Source organism: Ursus maritimus, unplaced genomic scaffold (assembly GCF_017311325.1).
Source record: "Ursus maritimus isolate PB19 unplaced genomic scaffold, ASM1731132v1 scaffold_6, whole genome shotgun sequence".
Taxonomy (NCBI): Eukaryota; Metazoa; Chordata; class Mammalia; order Carnivora; family Ursidae; genus Ursus; species Ursus maritimus.
In genome coordinates this window covers 1,685,711-1,711,813 of record NW_024426774.1, presented here as the reverse complement: position 1 = coordinate 1,711,813, position 26,103 = coordinate 1,685,711, and the positions used below count along the sequence as shown (strand labels likewise).

The following is a 26,103-nucleotide window of genomic DNA, read 5'->3' as shown; positions in this document are numbered from 1 at the left end:
GCAGGAGTATTAGCACCCAAATCCTCGCATCTGAGAATTAGCAGAGTTTACCGAAACCACGGGGGACGCTTAGGCCACTGGGTACGATCCCCTCTGCACATAAAACCTGAAATGACGCCTCGACCCACCTGAGACTCAATCCCGAATCCAGGGAGAGCTGAAGTGCTCCCCCCTTGCGCTCCGAGCGCCCGCGTCCCCGCCTCCTTCTCTTCCAGGGGTGTCCTGCTCCCTGCCTGCTGCCCCGCACGCTCGTGCCCTCCTCCCTCTCCAACCCCAGCTGCTCAGAGGACAGAACCCAGACCTCAAAACTCAGGTGCACAGGGCCACGTGCAGCGGAGTCCTCGTGCGCAGAGCAGGGGAGCGTTTTGGAAGTCAGGGAGACGGGCCATGGAGGTCGGGGAGTGCCGTTTGCCCTGAGACGATCACAGACGCAGCCGTGGCCGTGGCCGTGGCCGGCTCTGGGCTCTGCCAGACTTCCTGCGGCCTTGGTCCCCGGAGCCAGCCCTTGGCCCTGCAACTCAGGTCCTCTCTTTTCCTGCTGCCCCCCTCCAGCCCTGGGAGCCCTGCAATCTGAGTGACCCGAGTGCCACAGCACTGAGGGACGTGAGATGGGAAATGGGGGCTGAGCCGTGCAGACTTCAGACAAAAAGTTCCCACGCCCCCTGCCAGGGCCTCAGCCCTCAACACCCAGTCTCAACACCGGAACAGCAGAGTGCTGACAGCTTAGACGAGATTTGCCCTGCAGAATTCCCGCCATCCAGTAAGGCGTAATAAACAGAAATCGTGTCTTCTGTCCAAAGCACCCCAGATCCTGGTAGCAGCGTCCCTGTGCCACATGCTGAGGGTGTGGTCCTGTGAAGTCACTGGCGGTGACGCAGCCCGACAATGAAGCTGGAGGGAGCACACACCCCGGCAGTCAGCCTTCTCACGTGACCTATTCCTGCCAAGCAGGAGCAGCCCCAGGAGGCTCAGAAGGCAGAAGGCACCACCCCAGGAACCTTCCAGAAGGACACAGACATAGGCATGCAGGTCCTTGTAGGACAGCTGGGCCTTGATGTCTTGTGGCAGAGGCCCCAGCCTCAAGAGCACTGGGCAGCTGCGCTGGCAGCCTCCTGTGGTGGTGGACATGGCCCAGCAGCCCCCGTCCCAGGGCAGTTCTTCAGTGAGCCTTCTGTTCCTTAGGGACTCGTCCTCATATCTGCTTCCTCATCCTTACACTGCTCCACACTGGTGATCATAGCTAAGCTAACAACACAGGACGATTGTGTGGTCTGTCACTGGACCATCACCATCACATTCTTCTTGGCAGAGAACTTCCAGAACCCTCAAAGTTCCAGAACATTCTGTCGTCTCCTGGGACCCTGTCTGGGAGGCTCGCCCAGACTCATTTTGAATTTACCATAGCGAGCAACCTTGCAAGCGTACAAAGCTGTGACGCAAAGGAAAGTTATGTTGACCTTTTTGTTTCCAAAGGCTGTGGTGGTCGTGGGGTGGCCTGCTATCAGGGCCACTCGATTTTTGTAAGACGATGCAACAGGATCTTCAGTGTGGCAAACAATAAAGAAGACACTCTTGCACTTGCCACTTTAAAGATCAGTTGCATTTTTTTAAGAAAAAGCCCCCGAATCAATACAGCTTTTATTGCATATTTAAAACACCACAAATAAGTCTGAAAAATCATCCAGCATCTTGCTGTTCCAGTAGCTGGACAACTTAGATCTTATGCAACAGCTGCTGAACTCTTCCTTTTTCAGAAACATAGATACAAACCCCCAAATTTTCTGATCTCCTTGTTTTTAATGGTTGTGGCTTGCTGGATCAAAGCAGCTGACTTTGATACAAGTTCAATGTCATTTCCTTCAAGAATGAACTCATCATTCTGACCTTGAGATACAGAACAAGCAACACCCTGGCCTCACCCAAACCCTGCGGTTGTATTTTTCACCCAACAAATTTTGGATTTCGACAAGAGAACCACTCTCCTGGGTGACACTGTTGATGCGGAAGGGAGCGTACGCAGACCTCCTCTTGTCAAGGAAGCCCAGTGTACCGCCCTTGATCACCTTCCGTACCCGACTACAGACAGTGCGGACAGTCGCCAGTTCTTTTCTGTTTCCCCACCATCTGTCAACTCGGAGCCTCTTCTTTTCCTTTCCAAGGAGGCTGACTTCTACATCGATGTGGTTGAAGTCCCTCCAGGGGGTTCCTCTGGGGCCCTTCAGGTGAACAGTGCGTCCCTTCGGAGGGATGTCAACATTTTCTGGCATGTCGACAGTCTGATTGCTGAGAATGGGCTTCATTCTCGCAGCAGATGTGGCGAAGAGCAGATTAGCTGCATTTTAAGTCGATGTCAGGGGGTGGCCTTTTAACCTCGCTGGGTCCATTATGCACGTAGCAAACGTTTGGCCAAGAGAGTCAGTATTGATGAAGGTGTCCCACAGGGGGAGCCGTCAGCCCCCTTAGGTTCTGCGGCAAGTGCTTCTCAAGCTGGTGTGCCTTCAAATTCCGGGGGGTTGTCAAAAGGAAGATTCTGAGTCAGCATGTGCATGGGTGATACATGTTATATATATTATGTATTTGGATATATACAGAGCATTAGGAATATATATATCATGGACTAAATTATGTCCCCCGGCCCCAAATTTGCATGTGAAAGCACTAACGCCCAATGTGACTGTATTTGGAGGAAGGACCTTTAAAGAGGTAATTGAGGTCATGGGGGTGGAGACTGGTGTCCTTATAAGAAGAGAGAGAGAGACCAGGGATGTGTACACACAGAGAAAAGGCCACATGAGGACATAGGGAGAAGACAGCTGGGGGGAGGGGTCTCACCAGGAACCAGTCTTGCCAGCACCTTCCATTTCCAGTCTCCCGAACTATAGGAAAATAGATTTCTGTTGTTTATGCCACCCAGTCTGTGGGATTGTGTTAAAGCAGCCCAAGCAGAAGAATACAGCACACACGCACACACACATGCACGCACACACGGACGCACACGCACGAGCACGTACACACACCCTAGCTCTGGTCTCCTAAGAGGGCAGATACAACTGACACCTCAAAAGTACTCAGCACATCTCATCCCAGGTCTTTGTTTCTAAACCCCAGGCTCTATTTATTAAAAGGTTATCAGGCTCCTTAGGCAAATGGCCGCTTCCCAGGGAAGCCCAGGAGCCCTAGGTAGGGTGATGGCAGGACTCAGTCCGAAAATCGCAACAACACGTGGCTGGTGGTGCCAATCCCTGGGAGTCAACGCTCTGATGGGCACTTCTGACGTACCCATCCTGCAGAGGAGAACACTGAAGCCCCAGGAGGCTGGATGAACGACGTGGAGTCACACAGCTCCTAAGCGTCAAAGCTGGGGCCACCAAGCCTCCCCAGCACCTCTGCTTACACCAGACCCCGGGGGGTGTGCCTGCACCAGGTAGCAAGGGCACTGTGCGGGGGAACAGAGCCAGACGCCAGCCGGTGCTCGGTGCTCGCTGTGGGACAGGGGCAAGCTCCCTCACCTCTCCCCAGCACAGGCTCCTCCCCTTAACAAGGGTAACAAGCACTTCACGCCTAACTTCCCTTTGGTTTTTAAACGTTACAGAATGGTAATCCCCCTTATGCCCAAAACCGACGCCAAGAATGACCAGCTCACAGCTAATCTTGTTTCATCTACATCCCCACCCTTCCACCCAAGCCCCCAATATTTTGAAGCAAATTCCAGACATAATATATTTCGTCCGTATTTGGGATCTCTAGAAGATAAGGATTAAACACAAACACTCTTTATTTTCCTCTTAAAAGTTTCCTTCTGAACATCCTGTTTCCCTTTAGTTTGGGAAGGAGGACTCGATACTTCTGGATTTCTCCAGAGGAAGGGTTTTTCCTGGCCAGATGGGGGCTGGAGCCGCGGCAAGGAGCGCGGGGCAGACAGGAGGAAAGCCTCGAAGCCTGACAGGTTCACAGTACAAACCCAGCCCCGGTGGATTCCAGCATTGCATTTGTCTGATGTTTTTCTGTTTCGGAGCCTCCCCTGCCAATGCGATTCGGAGAGCTTGGAGAACACACTCCACTCTTTCATTTTGTGCCGCAAAATGAAACCTTCCCTTCCCTTACCATAGAATCTATTTTACCTCCTTAAGAAAAACGTTCCCTCTGAAGGGCTAAGGCGCCCGACTAAGGCCCGGGGATGGGGAGGAGCGCCCCCACACTCAGCGGCAGGAAAGGGCAGGAAATGAGACGACCCCGGGAGGTTCTGGTCCCTCACTGAAGGGCGAAGCCTGTGTCCCCAGGTAAAACGGGGAGGACGCACGCACACGAAGTTGGGTCGTTAACGTCGTTACAAGTTTTCATCTGAAATGCTTAGTAAGAAAAACAAAGAAAGAAAAGCCCTTGGGGAGGGAAACATCTCAACAAAACGGTCCATCCTCCCGCGAGGGGGTGCCCGTTGGCCCGCCCGGGATTCAGCCTGTACCCGCCCAACCCGTGGGAAAGCGGAACTGTCTGGGGTCCCCCGGCAGCTCGGCACCGCGCGAGCCCAACACGGAAAAGTGAATCAGCAGCGGGCACCTCTCGGGTTCGGCTCAGTTGAGCCGCCGCCCCGGGACCGGGCGCAGGAGGGGCGGGGCCGGGGGCGGAGCGGACAGATGGGGGAGGAGAGCACCGGACGGGGTGGACCGGGGGCGGGATCCGGGGCGGGGTCGGGGCGAGCCCCACGCACGGTGGATGGGAGGGTGGGGGGTGGTGAGGAGTGACCCCGGGCGGGGCGAGCGGAGATACGGACGGAGAAGAGGCCCCGGGGCGGACCTGGGGAGGGGTCGGGGCAAGGCGCGGGGCGGATGGGCGGGGGGTGGAGGGAAAGGGGTAAGGACCGGACCCGGGAGGGGCGGGGCGCGGAGCTCTGGGCGGAGGCGCGGTCCCCAACAGGGCGGACCCCGGCAGGGGCCCCGGGCGTGGGCGGGGGAACTCAGGAAGGCGGAAGGACTTGGCGCGCCCGGCGGCCCAGCGCAGAGCGGTTTCCTTCCCTCGCGCAGCGGCGCCCCCGCCGAGCCCCCAAGTCCCCAGCCGGAGCCCCCAGCCCCGCGGGCGCCATGCGGGAGCAACTGCTGTTGTTCTGCAACTGGAGCACGCTGGGCGTGTGCTCCGCGCTCAAGCTGCCGCAGATCTCCGCGGTGCTGGCGGCGCGCAGCGCGCGGGGCATCAGCCTCCCGAGTTTACTTCTGGAACTGGCGGGGTAAGGCCGGGGCGGCTGCCCTCCCCCCTCGTCTCTGCTGCCTGGAGGGGCCGGGAACCCCGGAGCGCCACGGGTCTAACTGAGTAGTACCGGGGAGCGGAGCCGAAAGCGCCTGGCCGCTGGGGAGGCACTTCCCGGGGCCCTCACCATCCCTGATTAGTTGCGGCTCACCGCGCGGACGGCGCACGCCCATTTTACAGATGCGGAAACCGACACCCGGCGAAACCGTCACCCCGCCCGGCAGCCACAGACCAACCGAGCGGCTTTGAGCAAGCCATTTGCACCTGGAGGCTCTGTCATACACATCCCCCACTTACGCCATCACCCCTTTTCTCGGGTCTCGGTTTCCTCTCATGTAAAATGAGGGGTAGAACAGTAAATTCTAAGGATGCTCTGGCTTTTAAAAGTTACACGTGGGGGGAGGGGGATTCAGAGACTGGGGGAGCTCTTTGGAGGGAGAGGAGAAGGACTTGAATCCGGCCACAGCCAGCCAGAGAGGAGCCAGGGCCGCTCCGTGAGGGCTCATCCGTCAGAAATCCGGAGTGGATGCTCTGACTCCATATTTGAAGATGTAAACGCGAAAAACAGAGTTGTAAAACTCGGTTGGGAAGACTCGAAGTGGTGCGAAAGCAGGCACATGATACCCGGCAGTCTAGCCGCGCGCCCCTGGCAAGGCCGGGCCCTCCCCACCTCGCACCTTGCTGGCCCGGGCCCCCCCGTTATCACCCCGCGACAGTGCGGGCCAGTCTGGCGGAAGCACAGCCCGGACGGGTGGCCGGCTGGTTGACCCCGGGGGTCCGGTGCCGGAAAGAAGCCAGAGGCAAGGGAGGGAGAAAGAGACCTCGGCAGCGGGGGGTGGAAGAGATGGGGGTCCCGCCCCGGGCGCGTCCATCGGGGGAGAGGCTTCGTCCAGAAAGAATCAGCCACTGGCGGGTGTGTGAACGACCGCACAACACTGGGGCCCCCGGGCTGGATAGCGGGGAGTGGAGAGTCCTGCACCGCAGCGTCTGTTCGGGAGGGCGTGGACGGCCCGGGAGAGGGCGGCGGTTTCTCATAGGTCCCTGAGCCGGGGAAGGGGAGGCTGGCCCGGTGCGGGGGGAGCCGAAGACGGCCTGATGCCTCTCGAGTGGGGTCGGGAGCCTGCCCACACCCTGCAACTCGGCGGGCGCTGCCCGCATAGGTGGGCCATCGCTTTGCCTAACCGCGCACGTCTGCAAAACCGGCTCACGTGGGCGGGAGAGCTGAAGGCGGCGTGGGAGGCGGCCGGTGTGCGGGGCCTGCGGGGATCGCGGCGCATATGGAGGCGCTGGGGGTGCGCTTCGTGGAGGGCGGGGCCCGGCTCCCGGACGGCTGTAGTGGGCGTGGCTGTGTCCAGGCCCCGCCTGCTGCCCGCCTCTCCTCCAAGCCCAGCTGGAAGGGATCTGGGGCCCCCTCCGCTGGATTCCTGGGTTTTATCTCCACCTCAGGCCACACTTACCTCGGTAGTACCATTTCCCGAGCCGGGTCTGTGTGCGGACACTGCTTTAAAGGCATTACCGTATTCAATCCTCAGGACGCCCTAGGGAGCAAGCATTGTTTTCATCTCTAGACTGTAGGAACCTGTGCCGAGAACGTGAAGCACCATGCCCAAGTTCACGGGCAGCAACCCCGTGGGGTTCACCTGGTCCTGGCTCTGTCTTCTCTGAAGCCTGTCCTCCCCTGCTCTCCACACTCACTGGGTTTTGCTGCTTTCTAGGCTCCTCCGCCACATTGTGAGTGGGGGAAAGTACTGGCAGCAGCCTGCCCTCTTCCCCCTTTCCTTCCTCAGCCTTCGCTGGCGGGGGTCAGCTAGGACTGGGTGCTGTGGAGAGAGGGCCCTGGCGCAGGGGGCAGTGCCTGCCTGCTGGCCTGCGAGGGGGAGCCGCCAGAATTCCCGCAGAAAGAACCCAGTAGGCATCGCCATCAGAAGGCCCATTTTATCTCCTGGGAAGTAGAAGCCGTAACAGCCTCTTGGAGGACATGTACCCTCCTTGGATCCTGAGCTGAGCAAATTAACTCTAAAAACCCATTTTTGAAAGAACTGGACCAACGGGGACATAAACCATATCTTGATACCAGAAAATGACTTGTAATGTGGGTTGGTGTGAAGTGGCAAGAAAAGGCCTGTATTTTAGAAATGCCTCGTGAAGCCTGCAGGGTGGAAACCAGACGCACACTGCAGCCAAGAAAAGGAAGGGGGGATATAGGTGAACGTAACAAAGTATTATTTGTTGAAGCTGGTGCCGGGTGCGTGGCTTTATTAGGTTTTTTCCAGTTTGTGTCTGTGTTTCCAAGTTTTTACAATTTAGGGGTGCCCGGGTAGCACAGTTAAGCGTTCAACTCTTGATTTTTGGCTCAGGTCATGATCTCAGGGTCATGGGATCGAGCCCCAGGTTGAGCTCCATACTGGACATGGAACCTGCTTAAGATTCTCTCTCCCTCTGTCCCAGCTCTCACTCTCTGCCTCTCTAAAACAAAACACAACAAAACCAAAAACAAAAAAAAAACCTCATAGTTTTTTACAATTAAAAAAAAATGTCCATCCCAATTACTTCCTTCTTTCATGCACCCCTGGGGGGCAGGGGCACCAAGCCAGGTCCTGGGGCTAGCACACCGCCCTCAAAGCCTCCCAGTTCTCTGAGGAGGCTAATTGCCTGTTAGGAGCGGAGTTTCCTAATTCAGGCGACAGGGAGGCCTCGTCTCCACTCGGAGGGGGGATGGAGGGGCAGGGAGTCACCCGCCGTCTTCAGGGAGAAGAGGTGGCCACAGGAGGAAAAGGGCTCTCCAGGCAGGGGGCTTCGGGAGAAGCCTGTGGGCTGGACTAGGTGACCCGTTTAGAGCACCCACGTGTGCAGTACGGTTCGTGAGCCCGGACTGCTGTTACCCGTGTGTCACGGGTGCGGAAGCCAGGGCGGGAGAGGTTAGGTACCTGGTGGTGGGGGCTGTGAGCCCAGCAGCCTCGGTGCACGGAGGGCTCCGCCTTTAGCAAGGGGTCCAACTGCGGGGCAGAGGCTCAGCAGGTGGGGGGCGGGGGGAGCCCTGGTTGGGGTCACAGGGCGTCTGGTGCAGCAGGCAGCACAGATGGGGCCCCAGGCCGACCATGGGAAGCGCTCCGTGCCCAGACGCCGCTTGTTGTCACTGTTAATGGAACAGGTGTCCCCGACGGGTTCCCGGGTAGGGAGGAAGTGGGCTGTGGGCTGGCGGAAGTGGGCTACAGGCACCTCCCAGCCCAGGCTGCGGTGCCAGGGGTTCGCCTCCACTTCCGCCCGGGCGTTCTTCACCTGCTGGGGGCGCTCGTGCCCAGCTCCTCCGCCACGTCTCCTTCCAGGCCTTGCAGGCATCCCTGCTGCTCGGCCCCCTTGTGCCCTCCAGCCTCAGCTCTGCTCTCTGCACTTGGTCTGGAACCTTCCACGGCTGGACTTGCAGACAGGGCAGCCGGGGTGGGTGACCCTGCTTCCCCTCCCCAGGCCCAGCAGGGTGACTACTAGGCTACTGGATGCACTGGCCTCTGGGTAAGATTCCTTTGGAAAAGTCTTCAGTCCGAATCCCGGTTCCACTCCTGACCCGAGAGTTACCGCCTCTGTGGGTCCATGTGTAGTTCTTGTTCAAACCTCTAGGTCCTGTGTTGAGGAAGGAAACTCAGGTCACTCCATGGAGCAGACCAGGAATTTCAACAGATTTGTGGAGCTGGGGCAGACACCATTCGGCTTGATTTTATTGTCGTGATCATTCTAATGTATTACTTTTTAATTAAAAGAAATATTAAGAATAAAAAAAGGACACTTACTCCCAGGCCACAGGAGTGACAGGGGGTTGACCTTGAACATTTGGGTCCCAGAGAGAGAGAGAGGATTGCAGCCTGGCAGCCGGGCCTCCCTGGGAGCGCCGCAGCCTGGGTGGGGGTGGTGGGAAGCCCCCCATCCGTGTCGGGAAATTCAGGCTCTGGTCTTTGTCTTTTCCCTGAGTTGCCATAGGACCTTGGCTTCTTGGGCCTCCGTTTCCCCAGGTGGTCTGTAAAATGTGGAGGGCAGTGTGGATGACCCCAGACAGTGATCTCAGCTCTGACATCCCAGGGTCTCCCGCCTGTCCTGAAGGTCTCCGGCTGCATATGGGAGGTAGGCCCTCGGTGGCGAAGATTCCAAAGCCTGCTTGTGACTACTGGTCATCCATTCAGCAGGGTGTGCTCCAAGCCTGCTGTGCCCAGGCCTGGCTGGCGGCTCTGCAGAGGTGGGTGGGGTGCAGCTGGCCCCCCGAGTTCCTGCTCAGAATGGTGCTGTTCAGGAGGCCTGGCAGGAGGGGAAGCCACGCCACACGGCAGGGCCAGGAAGAGCACCTGCTTTTCCCCTGAAGCCCAGACATGACCAACTGCCAAGCCAGAGAGCCTGCAGGCAGCCAGGCTGTGGGATCCCTGGGAAGGGCTGCTGGCCGGGAAGGGGATGGCTAGGGAAGCCCAGGCCTGGGGAGACCCACGTGCTCAGGGTGGCGCAGGCTGCCCACCTCCCATCCTGTGACCCTTTCCCCTCACCCTCAGCTCAGCCAAGAACAGTTCGCTAGGTCGGAAACAGGATGGGGGGCACAGGCTCCCAGCTGAGGAAACGAGAGGGGTTATGTCTGGATGAGGGAGGGAGGCTCTGGTTCACCTGGGGAGACAGCCTGGGTGATGGGGCAGGAGAGTCTGAGGGGACAGCGGGGGGATTTAGGTTCTTGGGGAACTGATGGGCTGGGGTGTGCGCTGGGAGGACGGGAAACTTTCTTCTGAGAAACGTCAGGTCCTGGGGTCTTTACCTACCGCCCCCCAATTCCCAGGCTCTCAGAGCTAGAATTTTCTTAAGAAACGGTTCGATGGCTCTTCTTCATGCCTTTCCCCCACTGCTCCTCCTTGACTGGGCAGCACTCTGGAAGGCCACAGGGATCGTCCAGGTGGTTGGTCCTCTTCAAAACTCCTCTCTCCGCTCAGGGCTGCGCCCAAACCTGCCCGGCCCCTCACGAGCTCTGCCTCCCACCGCCCGGGATGTCTGTCTTGGCCTGTGTGGCTTCTTGTGTGAGGCCTTCCGAGGGGGCTGCCTAGTGCCAGGCAGCTGCTGGGCCAGCCTGGGGGCCAGGACCCCCATCTCTGCTAATCCTGGTGCACAGCTTGCCCTCTGTGAAAGGGACTTGACAGTGCGCATTATGCCCGGCTCCCTGTCAGCCCTAGGCACGTGCCCTGAGCAGAGCCGTGGCCATTATTACATCACCATTCCGTCCTTTGTGTTCCCAGTCTCCCCCCTTGACATTCACGGGCTCCAGCCTCCAGTTCCAGGGTCTTGCGAGTCAACCTGGGCTCCTGGGGGGAGGGGGGGTGGCCGGGCCTTCCTGCGGGGCGCTGGGTCCGTCCAAGCTCAGCCGTGCCCTCTCTCTCCCCAGTTTCCTGGTGTTTCTCCGGTACCAGTGTTACTATGAGTACCCGCTGCTCACCTACCTAGAGTACCCCATTCTCATCGCACAAGGTAAGGGACCCCTGGGATCCCTCCGTCCCCTCTGTCCCCTCGACCCCTCACCCCTCCTGCCTCACTCCGGTCTTTGCCTTTCAGATGTCCTCCTCCTGCTGTGCGTCTTCCATTTCAATGGGAACGTGAAAGGGGCAGCGCCCTACCTCGCAGCGTATCCTTCCTTCTGCATCCGGGAATCAGATGGGCAGGGGTGTTACCTGCTCGCAGTGTGTGTTTCTAAGCAGAGTCCTTGACCAGATAGACGCTCTATGGTTGAACTGAAAAAGATCCCAAATGCAAGACTCCACGTGAGTGAATATACTTCCCCAACCCAGAGCTATTCCAGAGTGTTCCCTGCCCCGTGACCTCCTTTCTGAGACCAGGGTGCCCACAGCGCCCCGAGCCCAGCGGCTTGCGGACTCAGGACCTCCCTGCCGGCGAGCTGCGGGATCGAAGCGCCCTGCTCAGAGCCACCTCGTCCACATTGATGCTTTAGGGGCAGGGAGACGTTCCTTCTTCCCTGAAAACGGCCCCAGAGTCTTTGAAGCCCTGATAACGGGGAATGTCTGTCATTCACACGAGGCAGCTAACGCACCTGGTCAGCATGCGAGCGGGGTTCTCGAAGGCTCGTTCCAAGTGGAAATGAGGCCCAAGACGTGAGAAGGGTCTCGGTGGGGATCTGGTCATGACGCAGACGTGTGCTCGCTCACGCAGGCAGCATGTTCTGTGAGCCAGGGCCTGGCCGTCATTTCAACTCTCTGTAACAATCCGGTTATTCCCTTGTTGAGAATAACTAAGCTGCGGTGTGTCCCGTCTGTGGGAGGAGTCGTGCCTCCCTTTTGTCGCAAGACTCACGGTGCCGAGAGCCCAGGACAAGCTCCTGTTTATAACCTCCTCGCGCCGGTCCTGATGAACGGCAGTGAGGGTTGCCATGTTAACAGTGAGCTTTTTCTTAGCAAAAGTGTGTCCCAAATATTGCATGGGACATGCTTGTACTCAGACTATTTTTGTTGATCTGAAATTCAAATTTAACTGGGTGCCCTGTATGTTTATTTGCGAAATCAGGCAACCCGACCAAAAAGTCACGTTGAGGAACTCAGGGTTTGCTCCTCCTGCCACCGCTGGTCAGGTTTTGTAAAATATTATGTAAGGTGGATATTTGGAATGAATAGGATAAAGCTGGGCAAAATTCGTGTAAGAAATTGAATTAGGGAGTGTTTTAAAAACAAGATTTCATCTGCCTGGATTCCAGCGGCCCTTCTGGTGTTGACCAGGTTTCCAGGAATTAGTTCTGACTTTTCACCCAGGGCACTGTCGACCCCTTCATTTAAATAATGTTGTTAATTGTAATCATAGCAACCTGGCTGGGTCCCTATGATGTGCCACCAGGCATTTGAGGAGGTAGATAGGACAAGGAGTGTTAAGTCCATTTTTCAGATAAGCAAACTGAGGTCAAAAGAAGGCACGTGACTTGCCCAAGGTCACAGCTGAGGCTCGCGGCCATTATCTCTTGTGTTTGCTTCAGCCTGTCTAGCTTGTGCCTGCAGCCTCACGGAGCCTGACCAAAATCCGAAATCCGCTGTCATTTCTCCCGTCTCGCAGCGTTGCTGATGCCAACCGGTTTGACACTGGAGCTAGCCGGGAAGGGGGAAGTCAGTGAAGAGAGTTTCACGGGACACCTGCAGCACACGGCTGCCCTGTGATGTCAAGCTGCTTCTTCAAATGCTTGACTTTTGACGTTGCACTAGAGGTGTCTGCATGTTCCAGGATTAGGTGGGCAGGTAGAATCTTTGGACCCCTAGGAACAGTCCACAAACGCAGGGGGCTCTTGGCAGTTCTCTTCCATAATCTGCTTCTGCCAGTCCCAGGTCGGCTTATGTGCAGAACCTCCGTGGTCTTGGCGTGAAGGCACAGGCGAGGGGTGGGGGGGCAGCGGGGCCACCGGCCAAGCCACCGCTGTCTTCCTTAGCGCTGGGTAGATTTGTGGCCTCGTGGTTCGTCCTTCCCCTGCAGAAGTGGATCATAGATCTGGCCATGGTAAGTGGTAAGGGTTGGGCCCCGCTCGCCGTGGAGGGTGTTGGAATAGCCAGAGACTCAGAGCTGATGTGCCTCGGCCTGCTGTTTTATGAGTCAGTGCTGAGCATTGTGGTTTCCCCAGGCTCTAAAACACCATTATCTGTCTGTCTGTCTTGTCTGTCTGTCATCTATCTAATTTCATTGGCAGGTGGTTAGAGAAGCCACTGTGGCCACACAGTGATCCTTCCCCACACTTCCACGCTGGCCGCGGCCCACCCGTTGCCCCCCCACCCCGAGCGGTGGAACTGGGCGCGTTTGAAACAAGTGTCTCAAGTGCCTTCTTTTTCGCTTAACCCAGGTTTCGTCCTTGTACAAGTTGGTTATCACTTGCCCAGACGATGTGGCTTCAAATGCACTTTCAGTATCTGGTGCTCTTGCTTTTTTTAACCGAGGGACTCCTGACTTTCTCATGTTTTACCTGCAAACAGAATCTAAGCACTTTCATCAGCACGGCCAGCAAGTTTGCCCAGCTCCAGTACCTGTGGAAGACCAGGGACTCGGGAGCCGTGAGCGCCCTGACCTGGAGCCTCGCTTCCTACACCTGTGCAAGTAAGAGCAAGACGCCAGTGCAGGGACGGATTCGCGGGCGTCGGGCGGCTGCCCACAAGGGTTTATCACCTTGCTGTCCACTGTCGTAGTGCCACGAGCTTTAATCCTTTGCACGTAGCTATTCACGTAGACCCTCCAAGCGGATCTGTGGTTACGACCCTGATGTCATGAAGCCTACTTTCCATTCTCTGCAAGATCCATATTCCGGTTGCTAAAGAAAAACGTAAAAGCAGCCTTTCTTCAAAGATCTGGCCTGATATCAGCAGTCCTCTCTTAGTCTCTGAAAAGCATCAAGAGGTTGATTATGTTGAATCCACTAACTCGTTTTAAAAATATCAATCTTTATGATGTAACAGATTACAGAGATGAAAGTCATACACTGGGGCGCCTGGGTGGCACAGCGGTTAAGCGTCTGCCTTTGGCTCAGGGCGTGATCCTGGCGTTATGGGATCGAGCCCCATATCAGGCTCCTCCGCTATGAGCCTGCTTCTTCCTCTCCCACTCCCCCTGCTTGTGTTCCCTCTCTCGCTGGCTGTCTCTATCTCTGTCAAATAAATAAATAAAATCTTTAAAAAAAAAAAAAAAGTCATACACGGTCTTGTGAGAATGAATAGAATTTGCCACGGTGGAGTTTTTCTGGAGCCATATTGGTTGGTCTTAAGTTCAGAATTTCCACTGTTTATGTGGATTCTTGCAGGAACTCCCTAAAATACATATACGCTATTTTAGGTAGAAAAAATTTTTAAATTCAGAGCTCTCACATTAATTAGGTTTACTACTTTTAGATATTTGAATTCTACTTCATATTTCTTCTCTGTCCTAAAGGACTGATTTCTCCATTAAGGGTTGATAGAAGGGGTCTTCGTGTCCCGAGTTATTTAAAATTAAGGCTTCTTGGGTTTTATTTTTAGCTTTAAAATGTTGAAGTGCTATGAAATCTATGGTTTCTGGAATTGCTAATTAGGTATGTTACTTATTATCTCCCTAATTTTACCTTCGGGAATTATCTTGAAATGCTGCTTATTCGATTTTCTTGTAGGAAATCTTCAGAGACCATGTAGTGCGTTTCCATCTGTTTTGCATGGCAGTCTGTGCTTAACAAGTACTTAAATACACATTGAATAGATGACACGTAACCTGGGGATTATAACTTTATGGGAAGAAATGAACTGGTTTTAAACCTAATTTCCTAAAGTCTCGACGTGTGAGGCGGAGGGAGAGCTTTGTGTGGGTTGGTTCGGGTTAGGAAAGGCAGGCCTTGAGGTTGCAGGTCGCGTTCTCCGACTCCCAGCTCGCATCTCCCGGGTATGTCCACTTACGTCCATACCCCAGTTGCCTGTGTTCACGAAGTCAAGTGCTGTATCGGAAAAATGACTTGAACTGAACAGTTCTAGTTAGACCCTGAGGAAAATCATGCCCTTTGCTGGGCCTCAGTTTCCTTTACCTAGAAAATATCTAGAAAAGAAGGGGGTAGAGTTCAGTCCTTTAAAAACATTGTCTTTCGCTAGTGGGAGCCTTTCTTTAAATGAAATCTTACCAGAAGCCCTGTGTAAATGAGATTTTCAAAGCTTGCTTTATGGGGGGGGGGCTGTGGGTTGGTGCACACGACGGCATCTGCCTGGCTTCCCTGGGCAGCACTAAACTACCTTCTAGATGCTGCTTCCGCTCTAAGGAGCAGCTTCAAAACCACGGGGCTAGGACATGGCTGGATTTGAGTGGTTTTCTAAAATACAGTACTGATTTAGTTTTCTGCACTACCAAAATCTTCTTTAACCAAGATCAGTTAGCATATAGTCCTGGATTTGAAAATGGAAAGACGTGAGCGAAATACCAAAATGCCTTGAGAAGCAAGTTGATACTGCTGAATGTTTTCTTTTACAGCAAGAATAATAACCACTTTAATGACCACCAGTGACCTTACAAGTAAGTACCCACTTTTTTGAATTGTGTGTCCGTTGTGCCTCCTTCATTTGTCAGTTGTCTTCCGGCCTCACGGGTCAGCTTGCTCCACTGCACGGTGAGAGGCCAGCAAGCTTATTCCCGGGCGCCAGCCCCCCACTTACGGGTCGAAGCGTCTGCGTCTTGTAGTGCCTGGGATAGAACGTGCAGCACGAGGCAGTGGACTCCGATCTTCGTGGGGTCTCCGCTCCAGCAGTGGGTGGAGACGGACTGTGACGTCACCCCATCACTAACTAGTGAAGAATGCTGGGAAATGTGTTTTGGAAGAGTAGGACAGGAGGAGCACCTGAAGGGGCAATCTGGCCTGGTTGGAGGGGCCCAGAGTGGCAAATTCGAAGAGTGAGATCGGGAGAAGAGGAAGAGATGGTGACAGGCAGCAGCCCGCGTGAAGGTCGTGAGCAGGGGGACACATGGCTTAGCCACAGAGTGTGAATGGGAGCTGAGTGTGAGGACGGGGTCTCCTGAGCTGACAATCATTTGACCCCCACATCCTTGTTTTTTTAAAGGGAGAAAAATATTTGGATTGACATAAAAAGAATTTAGTAATTCCCTAGGCTTTCTTCCACTCCCAAGTTGAGCATATATTTTTTTTTGGAAAATGATCAAAACAAATGGTGTCACCTTTTCTATGAAACCTAGAAATATGTCCCTGGCACATAGACCCTTTAAATACGTTAATTGTTGTTTGAGAAAATACTGCTACAGGGCAGTGGGTGCGTATGCTTGTCCCTTTGCAGAGGCTGTATCTTTGGCTCAGACACCTTGCGCCAGCTCTGAGAGAAGCATTAAAAGTATTCTGGTCAAAGCAGAAACTTGGGTGAGGTGGGGAAAGGGAAAGACGGCCTTCTCCACAGGACCTGAAGGATTCTCTGTATGGGGAGAAGAGTCAAACTGTAATTAGCCAACAAAACAAACCCACATATCAAAAGTTTGAAAGATTGAGAACGTTCTAGTTGTAATTTGTTTTGTATTTAAAGTGACAGCTGTCCCTGAAAGTGTTCAGGATATCTGGGGATAATCTTTTAACGACAGTTCAGCTGATCTCGTACAAATGTTTTACAACCACAAAGATACATTAAATCTCATAAATCTTATTTATCAGAGGAGTGTTCATCAAGTCACTTACAGCAAAGTTTTTCCCCCCAGAAATATTTGGAACCAAATTGTTCAGAACTTCCCATGAGGCAGAGTTCCAGGTTTCGTTGGGCAGCGAACTAGATTCCCACTCGGAGCAGGAAGTGATTTTGAGGACTGAACAGTCCTTGTTCATACGGACTTTGCCTTTCTAATTTCAGTTCTTGTGCGATTTGTGCTCATGCTCGCTTTGAATCTGTGGGTAACGGCCACAGTCCTTCGCTACAGGAAGACGGTCGTAAAGGCTGAATGATGCACGCGCGACTCCTACACACGGAGTGGATTCCGAGTCACTGAACCAAAGGGGAGAATAAGCTCTCTGCTACATCAGGGTCTTCTATCAAATTAGTCCACTGTTTCGGAAACATTGAAGCCAAAGGTACTTGCAACATGAGCCACTTGTTCAGACATGCTGATTCGCTCCCTCTCCTGGGCATCAGGAGGTGGAGGCAGGGCTCAGACACCCGCAGGTTGAGCGTCATGGTCAAGTTCTCTCCAGAGAGCTAACTACGTTGGCTTTTCAGCTTTGTGTCTTGTAAGAAATCAATCCTCTCCATGGCACAAATGATTATGAATGGAGTGGGATTTTTCTCGAAGTTAGAAGTGGAATTGTGGTAAATTACTAGGGTTCACTTTCTGGGACTGTTTAGTTGTAATGTAGATTTAACGGGCCGGCCTTACTGTATCGTAATACAATATAGTACCTCCTTGGGCTATAGTAAGGATATCGAGCAAGCAAAAATTGGCTTGAGTTCATATACCAAAGTTAGTCCTTCAACTTCATATAGTGCCTTTCAGTTATTCCTAAGGAAAGGTACTATTAGCTGCAATCTCTACTTAGGATGAGGCAGTCCCAATGAACTTTCTGCTTCAAGCATAATGCTGCCCTTTAAAAAACAAAAACACATCTTGTCCATTAACACATAAAGGGTATGGCTGGGTTCTGCCAAGTTCTTACGGATTTCATTCTCATTAGATCATATTCTAAACATGATGTTAAGATTACTGGACACTGTGTTTTACTATAAAAGTTTATAAACCCTAAAATTTTAAAACTCTTTCCCTTTATATTTGAATGGCATTATTCAGTTAGATGTAATAAATGGTGTTTATTAGAGAATGTTGTAGTTTCCTATGTAAAATAAACTTTGATATTCTGACCTCTGCTGAGTCTTAAAACTGTCAGTTGTTTTAATGTGATTAGTTTTAAGTTATGTAAAATGCTGTTTTAAAAATATAAACTATGGTTAATGTTTTAGAACTATTGCTTGGAACCAGCAGGAAGAGAAACATGGTATATAAAGATAAATAATAAATCATTCATTCTGTGGCTTTTACAATCATAGTTGTCATTTTTTATAAGATTTATTTGAGAGAGAGCACACAAGCAGGTGGAGGGGTAGAGGGAGAGGGAGAGAAATCTCCAGCAGATTCCCTACTGAGCACGAAGCCTGACTCAGGGCTTCACCTCATGACCCTAAGATCATGACCTGAGCCAAAATAAAGAGTCGGAGGCTCAACCCACTGAGCCACCCAGGCACCCCTGTTTTAAAGTAAGCTGTATGCCCAACATGGGGCTCAAACCCATGATCCCGAGATCGAGTCACATGCTCTACTAAGCCAGCCAGGCGCCCCTCATAGTTGTCATTTAAAAAAAAAATCCAAGTGAATCTTTTTTCATATGCAATTATAATCTAACCATTTAGTATAAATACAAATTGTGTGATTTTTTAGTCCAACAAATATTTAATTTGAATATACTTTTTAATTAGAACTTCATCATTGCTTAAAGCTTCTCCCTTAAGAACATACTATCTTAGATGAAGAGTTCCCCATTTTTCCTTTTCAGGAGAAAAGGACACAAATATTTGAACTATTCCAGATATCCTACACACATTATCATATTTAAGCCTACAACAATCCAGTAACAAAACCGTCTCAATTTCACAAAAGATGAAAACACTGAAGCTCAGAGGGACTGACCTGTCCCAGATGTGATAGCCAACAAGCATCCTAAGTAAGAACCCACTGATTACCAAAGAAATGTACTTCTCGAAAACCACCTCTCAGCAGTGGCTCCTGACAAAACAGGCATCCCGTGTCTTTTCCTTATCCTGGACACTCAAATGAGATTGTAAGATTTGCATGTCCCTTAAAATACCTAAATCAAATCAGCAACAGACTCCTTGTTGAAATTCTATTTTGTATTTCTCTCCAGACTAAATGACGGTGGAGCATTTGCAGGTCTATAACCTTGGTTGTGATTTGTTTTGCTATACCCATCAGGGAAGGAAGGCAAAATTTGGGGGGATAAATTTTAGGAGGTTGCAGCATTCCAGGACTACTCACAGGAAGAGTATGAAAATGCTTATGTCTTAATTTCTTTTATTTAATTTTTTAATATAAAAAGCAGGCATAAAATACAATTACATTACTACAAAGATGCAACAAAATTTTTAAAAAATCAGGGGGTATGATTTTTGTTCAAAGGGGACAGCTGATCAAATATTTATGATTATCTAAATCATGCAGTTCATAACTTATTACAATTCCAAACAAAACTCATTATTATGGGGAAGGGAACGAGGACAGCCCCCAAGCATTCTATCAGCACTGTCATACAGTGCCTCTTTTCAAAGTGCTTTATGAATCAACTATGGTTATCTTCATGCCAGAGGGAAACTGCAGCCTTCTTCCAGGGGAGGAGACGTGAGTCAGTAGCAGTGTCGACACAGACTGAGAAACTCAGAAGTGACTTGCTCTCATAGACTATTAAACATGTTATTTAAAGCATGTTTCAATAAGGTAATATAGTGTCTAAGTTTCTCTGTTGTATGAGAATCCTGTAAGAATAGATTAACAGCAGCAGCAAAACTTCCTAAATCGTGGTTCGGCAACCTAGAGTATTTCTTTTTGAGGATCTACAGAAAAACTGATACAAAGACATCCTTCAGAGCCAGATTTGTGACTCTAGCATAGGTTAGTTTTAAAAACACTAACCTTATTTTAGATTTCTTGGTATCCTTTAGTTAGCTAAAGGCATTTAAAAATTTCAGATAGATATTTTTTTTAAATCTTGCTTCTAGATAGCATATTTTAATACTTTTCAAAAATTCACTATACATTAATTTTTAACAGTAATACCGGCACCAGTTTTCCTTCTACTTCTGTCTCGCTATCCCCACTAAACAAAAGTAAAAAATCCAACTAAGAAAATCCCAGTATTCACTACTTCTTAGTTCTCAAAAGGAGGTATTTATGGCTCTAGGAGAAATCAGGTGTGAAGAAATAAGCAACTTTTGGTCTTTTATTTATCTGGGAACCTTTGGAGCCGTAAGAAAAAGAGAAGCTGGCACAAGATCAGGTTGTTAAACCAAGTCAATATTATATTTAATGAGTGCTGGGAAGAGAACATTTGGATGGGTGTATGCATTCATGTATGTACATGAAACCAGCAACAGGGTAAAAAGCAGATTCTTACCCAAGGTCAGAATTTTTATTAAGCGCATTTCCATTAGCTGGAGAAACAACCTTATAAACCTTTACGTTAAACCATATAATGTGAAGAATCTCCATGGGAGAGATTTTTTTCACCCCCTAGAATACTTTTCCCCAAAAAACTTCACATTAAATTTCCTTGTAGAGTTGCATCACACCATGATTCTCCATATTCTCTAATATATACAGCATTCAAAATTTAACTTTTGCCATTTTTACTCAAATATTTCAATTATTCATGTGTAAACTTCAAATTATTTCACCTTAATAAAGTTTATTAAAAATATATATATATATATACTCTCCAATTCAGAATAATATGATAGAACCTCCCATAGTGTAACAAAATCTTTATATAAAATATTAATTCAGTCTCCTTTTAACAAGTCTAATGAATGGAAATATTTATTCTATATAAATTTTATATATTTTTCATTTTAAAATCTTACTTAAAAAAAAAAAAAAAAAGCTGTGCCCCAAACCAGAACTGCAGAGCACCCCCGTAAGGGAAATGGCACGCGTCTCTGGTCTCAGCACACACAGTGTGGAAGAGTGCAGGCGGGTTAATGAGAGAACAACAAGATTGAGTTTTAGTACATCCGTAGGCCAAAGGCCACTCTTCAGTTTCCACAACAGTATCTATATTTTGGGGGTCTAACTCTTGAAACATTTCTACACTGACCCCAGAGGGAATCAATGAAAAATGTCTACTTCCTTCATTGAAATATTAGATGATGTATTTCAATATCACACCAAACCCTGTGTATGTGTACATATATAAAGAGACTGATAAAAGACTATATAATTTTTTTAAACTTGATGCTTATCATTAATGCATACTGTAGCAGTATAAAACACATTTTTCTGGGATAATGAGAAATCTAGCAGAAATTGTCCTGCATAACCTATAACTTTAACATCATTTAAAAAATAAAAATCAAGAGCCTCTGAGGCTACTTCTTCCCAGTCACCAGTTTTCTTAGCCCAATCCTGAAATATTGCCATACACAGTTATGTGTTTGAGGGATCACATTTAAATAGTTAAAATATATCTACAGTATGTCTTTCTTTATATTTGAGATAATCTTAGAATCTTGAGTGTGAAAATGTAAAAACAGTCACAAATGTCTCTACCAGAAATAAAAACACATCTAGGGTAGCCAGCAAATTCAAAGCAAAGCAAACATTTCGTACTCACACACTAATACTGAGGTCTGTAAGAAGAGTGGGATGAATAATAGATATACATAAAAGATATATTAGTTCCAATAGTATCCATTATTGTTTCTAACACCAATGCTTAAAAAAAAATTCTGTCATACAATCAAAATAGGCTGACATTGATAACTATTACATGTAAAAATAGTGCACTATTTTTCTTTTGCAAAGCAAATTTGCATCCTAAGAGCTGGTAAACACTTTTTTTCAAAATACAGAAAAGGGTGAGACTTTAAAAAAAATTAAATTAAGGCATTCAAAATGGGAAAAGTTGCCTATCATGAAGCATTAGGAAATTGATATAATTAACGTCAAACTTCCTGTTACAGTAAGTACTTGAACATGAACATGCAGCTTCCATGGGGTATACACAAATGAGTGATATCAACTCCAACATTATGGCTTTATACAAGTGCATAGCTGCAACTGCAGTAAGTTATGAGATCTGATTAATGTGTATAAAAAATAAAACGGGACATCTGAAGAACCCTCTTGCAGTATTACAGTACTATATATAGGGGTGTGTGTGTGTGTGCGCGCGCGCGTGTGTATATATGGAGAGAGACACACACACATATATGCACACACACAGTCTAATGGTCACTTCTTAAAGATGCAGTCTCTTATCACTGTAGTGGAATCCATTCCCAGACTCTTCTGGTAAATGTGCTGGTGAAATCTCTCTGTTGATGCTGAAAAGATGATTTCTTTAAACTTTAACTCTTCTCAATCCTTTTGTGCAATGTAGTGTGAGTGACTGCCAAGAGAGCTTTATGGAACAAGTTTGGAAGAGTTACATATGATATTCTTACTCTATTAACCAATCATTGTTGGTTCAACTTGCTGCTCCAAAGGAGCCCAGAAAATCTCCAAGATTTATAATTTATATTGCAGGAATAAAGGGAAATATATTTATATATATATATATATGTATACAGGTATGTATGTGTGTGTGTGTGTGTGTGTGTGTGTGTGTGTGTTTGAGTATCAGTCTCTCAGGAAAATATAGCTTTTTAAGAAATTTGGGGCCATCATATTTCAGTCTTGTTTTAACTGGAAGAATATGATCACCTTGAATAATGACTGCATTCACAGAAGGCAGCTAGCTGGAAAAAAAGGAAAGACAAAGTTAGTTGATGCAGTAAAATAAGAGATTGTTAAATTCTTTGAAAGAGCATTCACTTATATAATTAAACTATGTAGTCTTCCAACTCCTATACTTTTAATACTTAAATCATGCATAAAACATATTTACTATATTACTTTTCTTATTTTTAGGTACATGCAATTATATTCTTATATTTTCCTATATTTTCTACAAACACAACACACAAGTTTTAATACGGTTAACTGGCTATTAGGGTTAGATAATATGTCACTGAGTAACTCAAGTGACTGTAAGTCTGCCTTGGAGATGAGCTGCTCGCTGCCTCATGTGGCTGAAAGAACAGTGAGCTTATGGACCAGGTTCTACTTGACTGTTTGACTCTTAGCCACATTTTTTAAATCTATAAAATGGGAACAAACACATTATTGTAGTAAATATATGTAAAAATACTCTGTAAATCCTGGTTATAAATACCTCCCAATAATACATGATTTAAGTCTATTTTTGTAATATGCTCACTTAGGTTAAGACAGACATTACTTCTTTTAAATCCATTCTGTGTAAAAGGTTTGACCATGAGATTCAATTTTCACTCAAATCTCCTTTAGCCATGGTTAACCAAACTATTTATGTGTTCTACAGGCACAAGAACTTTCACAGCACATCAGTAGCATTCCTCAGCAAGAGTAACATCAACTTTTCAGAAAGCAAACATCTCACAGCATCACAGAGAAAAGTCAAATCAGAGAAGTATTTTACAGCACTTATTAGACTTACAAAGTATTTATGGTTTCAATTCTCGCACGTTAGAGAAGGAAGGAGAGGGGGATGGAGGGAGGAAGGAATCCCATGCTATGTTCACAAACTAATACAGTTGTAGGAACTTGAAAACATTTTAAATTTTACTTCTCTGAATATGGCTTCTTTGGAATGAACAAAAAGTACCAGAATTAGCTCCTTTGTTATTTGCACATGTTTCATTCCTAAGATAAAAAATTGTAATTCCAACTGTATTGAAAATATATAGCCAGTAAAGATTCTGAACATAGCATTTCACTTTTATAACTTAACACAGAAATTTCAGTTAGAAACTTTTCTGAAAACTACTTTTCCAATACATACTACTAAAGACAACTTAATAAAATTTCAAAACTAGTCAAAAACAATGAAAACCCAAGTGCAAATCACATGCACTACTTGGAAATACTAAAATAACTCATTTTTCATTTTTTGATTTACCCCATTTATTTCTTCAGAAATCAAAAACATCGTCATCATCATCACCACCATCAACATCATCAAATGACCAATCCCAGTCTTTAAATGCCAAATCAAGCAATCTGCAACAGGAGGTTTGCAAATTCACATTCTAGCACTCTTTAGAAATGGCAGCTTAATATGATAATTATCTAGAAATCAAACTTTGTGCTGTGAAGATTTTAACTCTCCTAACAACACAGTCAAAATTAAGATGGTAGCACACAGGGAGATCTTCTTTCTCTTTATATGTAAGTGCATATAACATTAGCCAGGTCTGATTTCTAGAATATCAGAGACCTGAAGACCGGTAATATTAGGGGATAAGATATGAGCTTCTCCCCACTGGGCCCAGATGAAGATAAATTGCTATCATCTTTATTTTTAAAAATAGGCGTAACTTTTTTATTGCTTTCACTGTGAGGTTCATGAATCAACTTATGCCAAGGAACTCATTTGGTCCCCAAAATCTCATTTGTGACCTCAACTTTAAAGTTGGTTCTTGGGGTGCCTGGGTGGCTCAGTCAGTTAAGCGTCTGCCTTTGGCTAAGGTCATGATCCCAGTTTTGGGATCAAGCCCTGCATCGGGCTCCCTGGTCAGCAGGAACCCTGCTTCTCCCTCTCCCTCTGCCCCTCCCCTTGCTCCTCCTCTCTCTCTCTAATAAATAAACAAAATCTTAAAAAAAAAAATAAAGTTGCTTCTTAAACTTGAATTTATATGGTTTACTCAATGCCATTTCTATGCATATTCGCAGGCGTTATACCAATAACTGGACTGAAGGGGGAGTAGCGTGCAAGTATCTGCATTTTTTAAAAAAACATTTGTATTTATTTGAGAGAGAGAGAGACAGGGAGAGCACAAGCAGGGGGAGAGGAAGAGGGAGAAGCAGACTCCCCGCTGAGCAGGGAGCCTGATGTGGGGCTCGATCCCAGAATCCTGGGATCATGACCTGAGCCAAAGGCAGATGCTTAACTGACTGAGCCACCCAGGTGCCCAGAGTACCTGCATTTTTAAATAAAAAATCTGAAGTGAATTCTAATGCATCTGGTTGACTTTGGTAATCACTGACAGAGTATGTTGATAGATGGTTACCCTAACTGAAAGAAAATAAACCAACTCAAATTACTCTATTTCAAAATGTGCTAAATGTAGAATATTTGAGAAAATGCACAAAAACAGATATAATCATTCACTTAAACACAGATCACATTTTTCTACGTAACTTGTAGCTAAGGTACTGCTTGGGAGATTGAGATCAGTGGGCCATCCCGGGTATTCAAGCCCCAATTCTGAAAAATCTGCATTTCATACGCTCTCAAAACCTTTAAAGTGTGTGTGAAGTGCACACCTGTGTCACAGTCTTCAAATTTTAAGTTTGGTCACTAGGCTGTCAGCACAATACCTGCTGAGACTTCCCTTAAAGCTCCTCAGCCCCTGCCAGTCAGCCATCTAATTCTTGTCATTTCAACATGAGAAAGCTTTCTCTTAGCTTCTTCCCTCCATTTTCACTGCCAGTAACCTTAGTGAAGGAGCTCATCAAGTCAACACACACCGATCTCCTGCTGAAAGACTTCTATCTGAAGGATAAAGTAAAAACTCCTACAGCACAGTGCACTCGGTCCTTTTCAGTCTGGTTCAACGCTCTCTCCAGTGATAGCTTCTGCCACACCCCTGCATCACGCTCTCCCCACTCTAACCCAAGACAATGTTACAAACACATAACACTGAAGTAATTCTGACAACTCGGTACCTCTGCACATAACATTTTGCCTACTATTGTCTTTTCCCTTATTTCGTTGCCTGGAAAATTACTGAAACTCCCTTTTGGAGATCTTTCTTGATGCCCTCAGGCAGAATTCTCCATGCTTTCCTTGTTCCCCTGTAATACTCACTCATGCCTCTATTATAAATAACATTCTGAAAGTACTGTAACTGTTTGATTTTCTCTCTCCTCCATTTAATTGGTCAGTGGGTACAACACACTGCAGGCCTGTGAAACTTACTACCAAAGACTGCTTTGGAAAGGAGCATTAGTACTTGGAGTTCGGCCAGAAATATGCGACACTGCCTCTTTCTTTACATGCTGCCAATACCACGTTTCTTAATCCTTACCAGTTTGACAGGTTTTACATTTTACTTTTAACTTAATTTTAACTTCTTTGCTTAATAATCAAGTTGATCACTTTTTCATATTAATAGTAAGGGCTGCATTTCCTCACTGATTTTTATACTGGGAAGAGGCAATCTTTTTCTTAATGATATAAGAACTCTATATACACAGATATAACCCATCTTTCTCATACACATTGCAAATATATATATATGTTGTTTTTAAATTTTACAAGGCTTTAATTTTTGGTTACTCAACCATTGACTTTCTTTCTTCCCTTTTACTCTTAGGAAGTTCTCCAATCCAAGATCAGATACATATTCACCTATTTTCTTCTACATCATTTAATGGATTTATTTTTGACACTTCAAGTTGTATATAGCTTTTTCATTTTTATCCAAATAATTAGTCTGTTAACTTCTTAATATTTAATAAAAGGAAAAGAACAAAACTGAAATAATGATAACATGGGGCAGCAGGGTGGCT

General features: G+C 48.0%; 2 protein-coding genes and 1 pseudogene across 7 annotated transcripts in view; 1 reads left to right on the top strand and 2 right to left on the bottom strand.

The window, feature by feature from the left end:
* Nucleotides 1-1,580: 1,580 nt before the first annotated feature.
* LOC121100946 lies at nt 1,581-10,634 on the bottom strand (annotated as a pseudogene).
* SLC66A3 (solute carrier family 66 member 3) lies at nt 4,930-17,765 on the top strand. Of its 6 annotated transcripts, none has more exons than XM_040622791.1 (7): nt 4,930-5,221; nt 10,643-10,725; nt 10,810-10,879; nt 12,687-12,744; nt 13,082-13,332; nt 15,214-15,255; nt 16,587-17,765. In XM_040622791.1, the coding sequence occupies exons 1-6, from the start codon at nt 5,079-5,081 to the stop codon at nt 15,245-15,247; spliced, it is 639 nt and encodes a 212-aa protein (XP_040478725.1). In that variant the 5' UTR covers nt 4,930-5,078; the 3' UTR covers nt 15,248-15,255; nt 16,587-17,765. The 6 variants fall into 6 exon arrangements, with proteins under 6 accessions (XP_040478725.1, XP_040478726.1, XP_040478728.1 ...); XM_040622792.1 differs by lacking the exon at nt 12,687-12,744 and adding an exon at nt 10,970-11,015 and having other exon boundaries at nt 13,212-13,332; XM_008687822.2 differs by having other exon boundaries at nt 4,952-5,221; nt 13,212-13,332.
* Nucleotides 17,766-19,785: 2,020 nt separating this feature from the next.
* The window catches only part of ROCK2 (Rho associated coiled-coil containing protein kinase 2), a 134,062-nt gene continuing 127,744 nt past the window's right edge, over nt 19,786-26,103 (bottom strand). The window contains exon 33 of the mRNA XM_040622790.1: nt 19,786-22,247. Coding sequence (XP_040478724.1) covers nt 22,244-22,247 — 4 coding nt within the window. The 3' untranslated portion in view covers nt 19,786-22,243. The remainder of the gene's footprint in view (nt 22,248-26,103) is intronic.

Coding starts and splice junctions, on each gene's coding strand:
- SLC66A3 (XM_040622791.1), top strand. CDS start 5,079: ATGCGGGAGCAACTGCTGTTGTTCTGCAACTGGAGCACGCTGGGCGTG. Junction 5,222..10,642: donor TTACTTCTGGAACTGGCGGG/GTAAGGCCGGGG, acceptor CTCTCTCCCCAG/TTTCCTGGTGTTTCTCCGGT. Junction 10,880..12,686: donor GCAGCGCCCTACCTCGCAGC/GTATCCTTCCTT, acceptor AGCGCTGGGTAG/ATTTGTGGCCTCGTGGTTCG.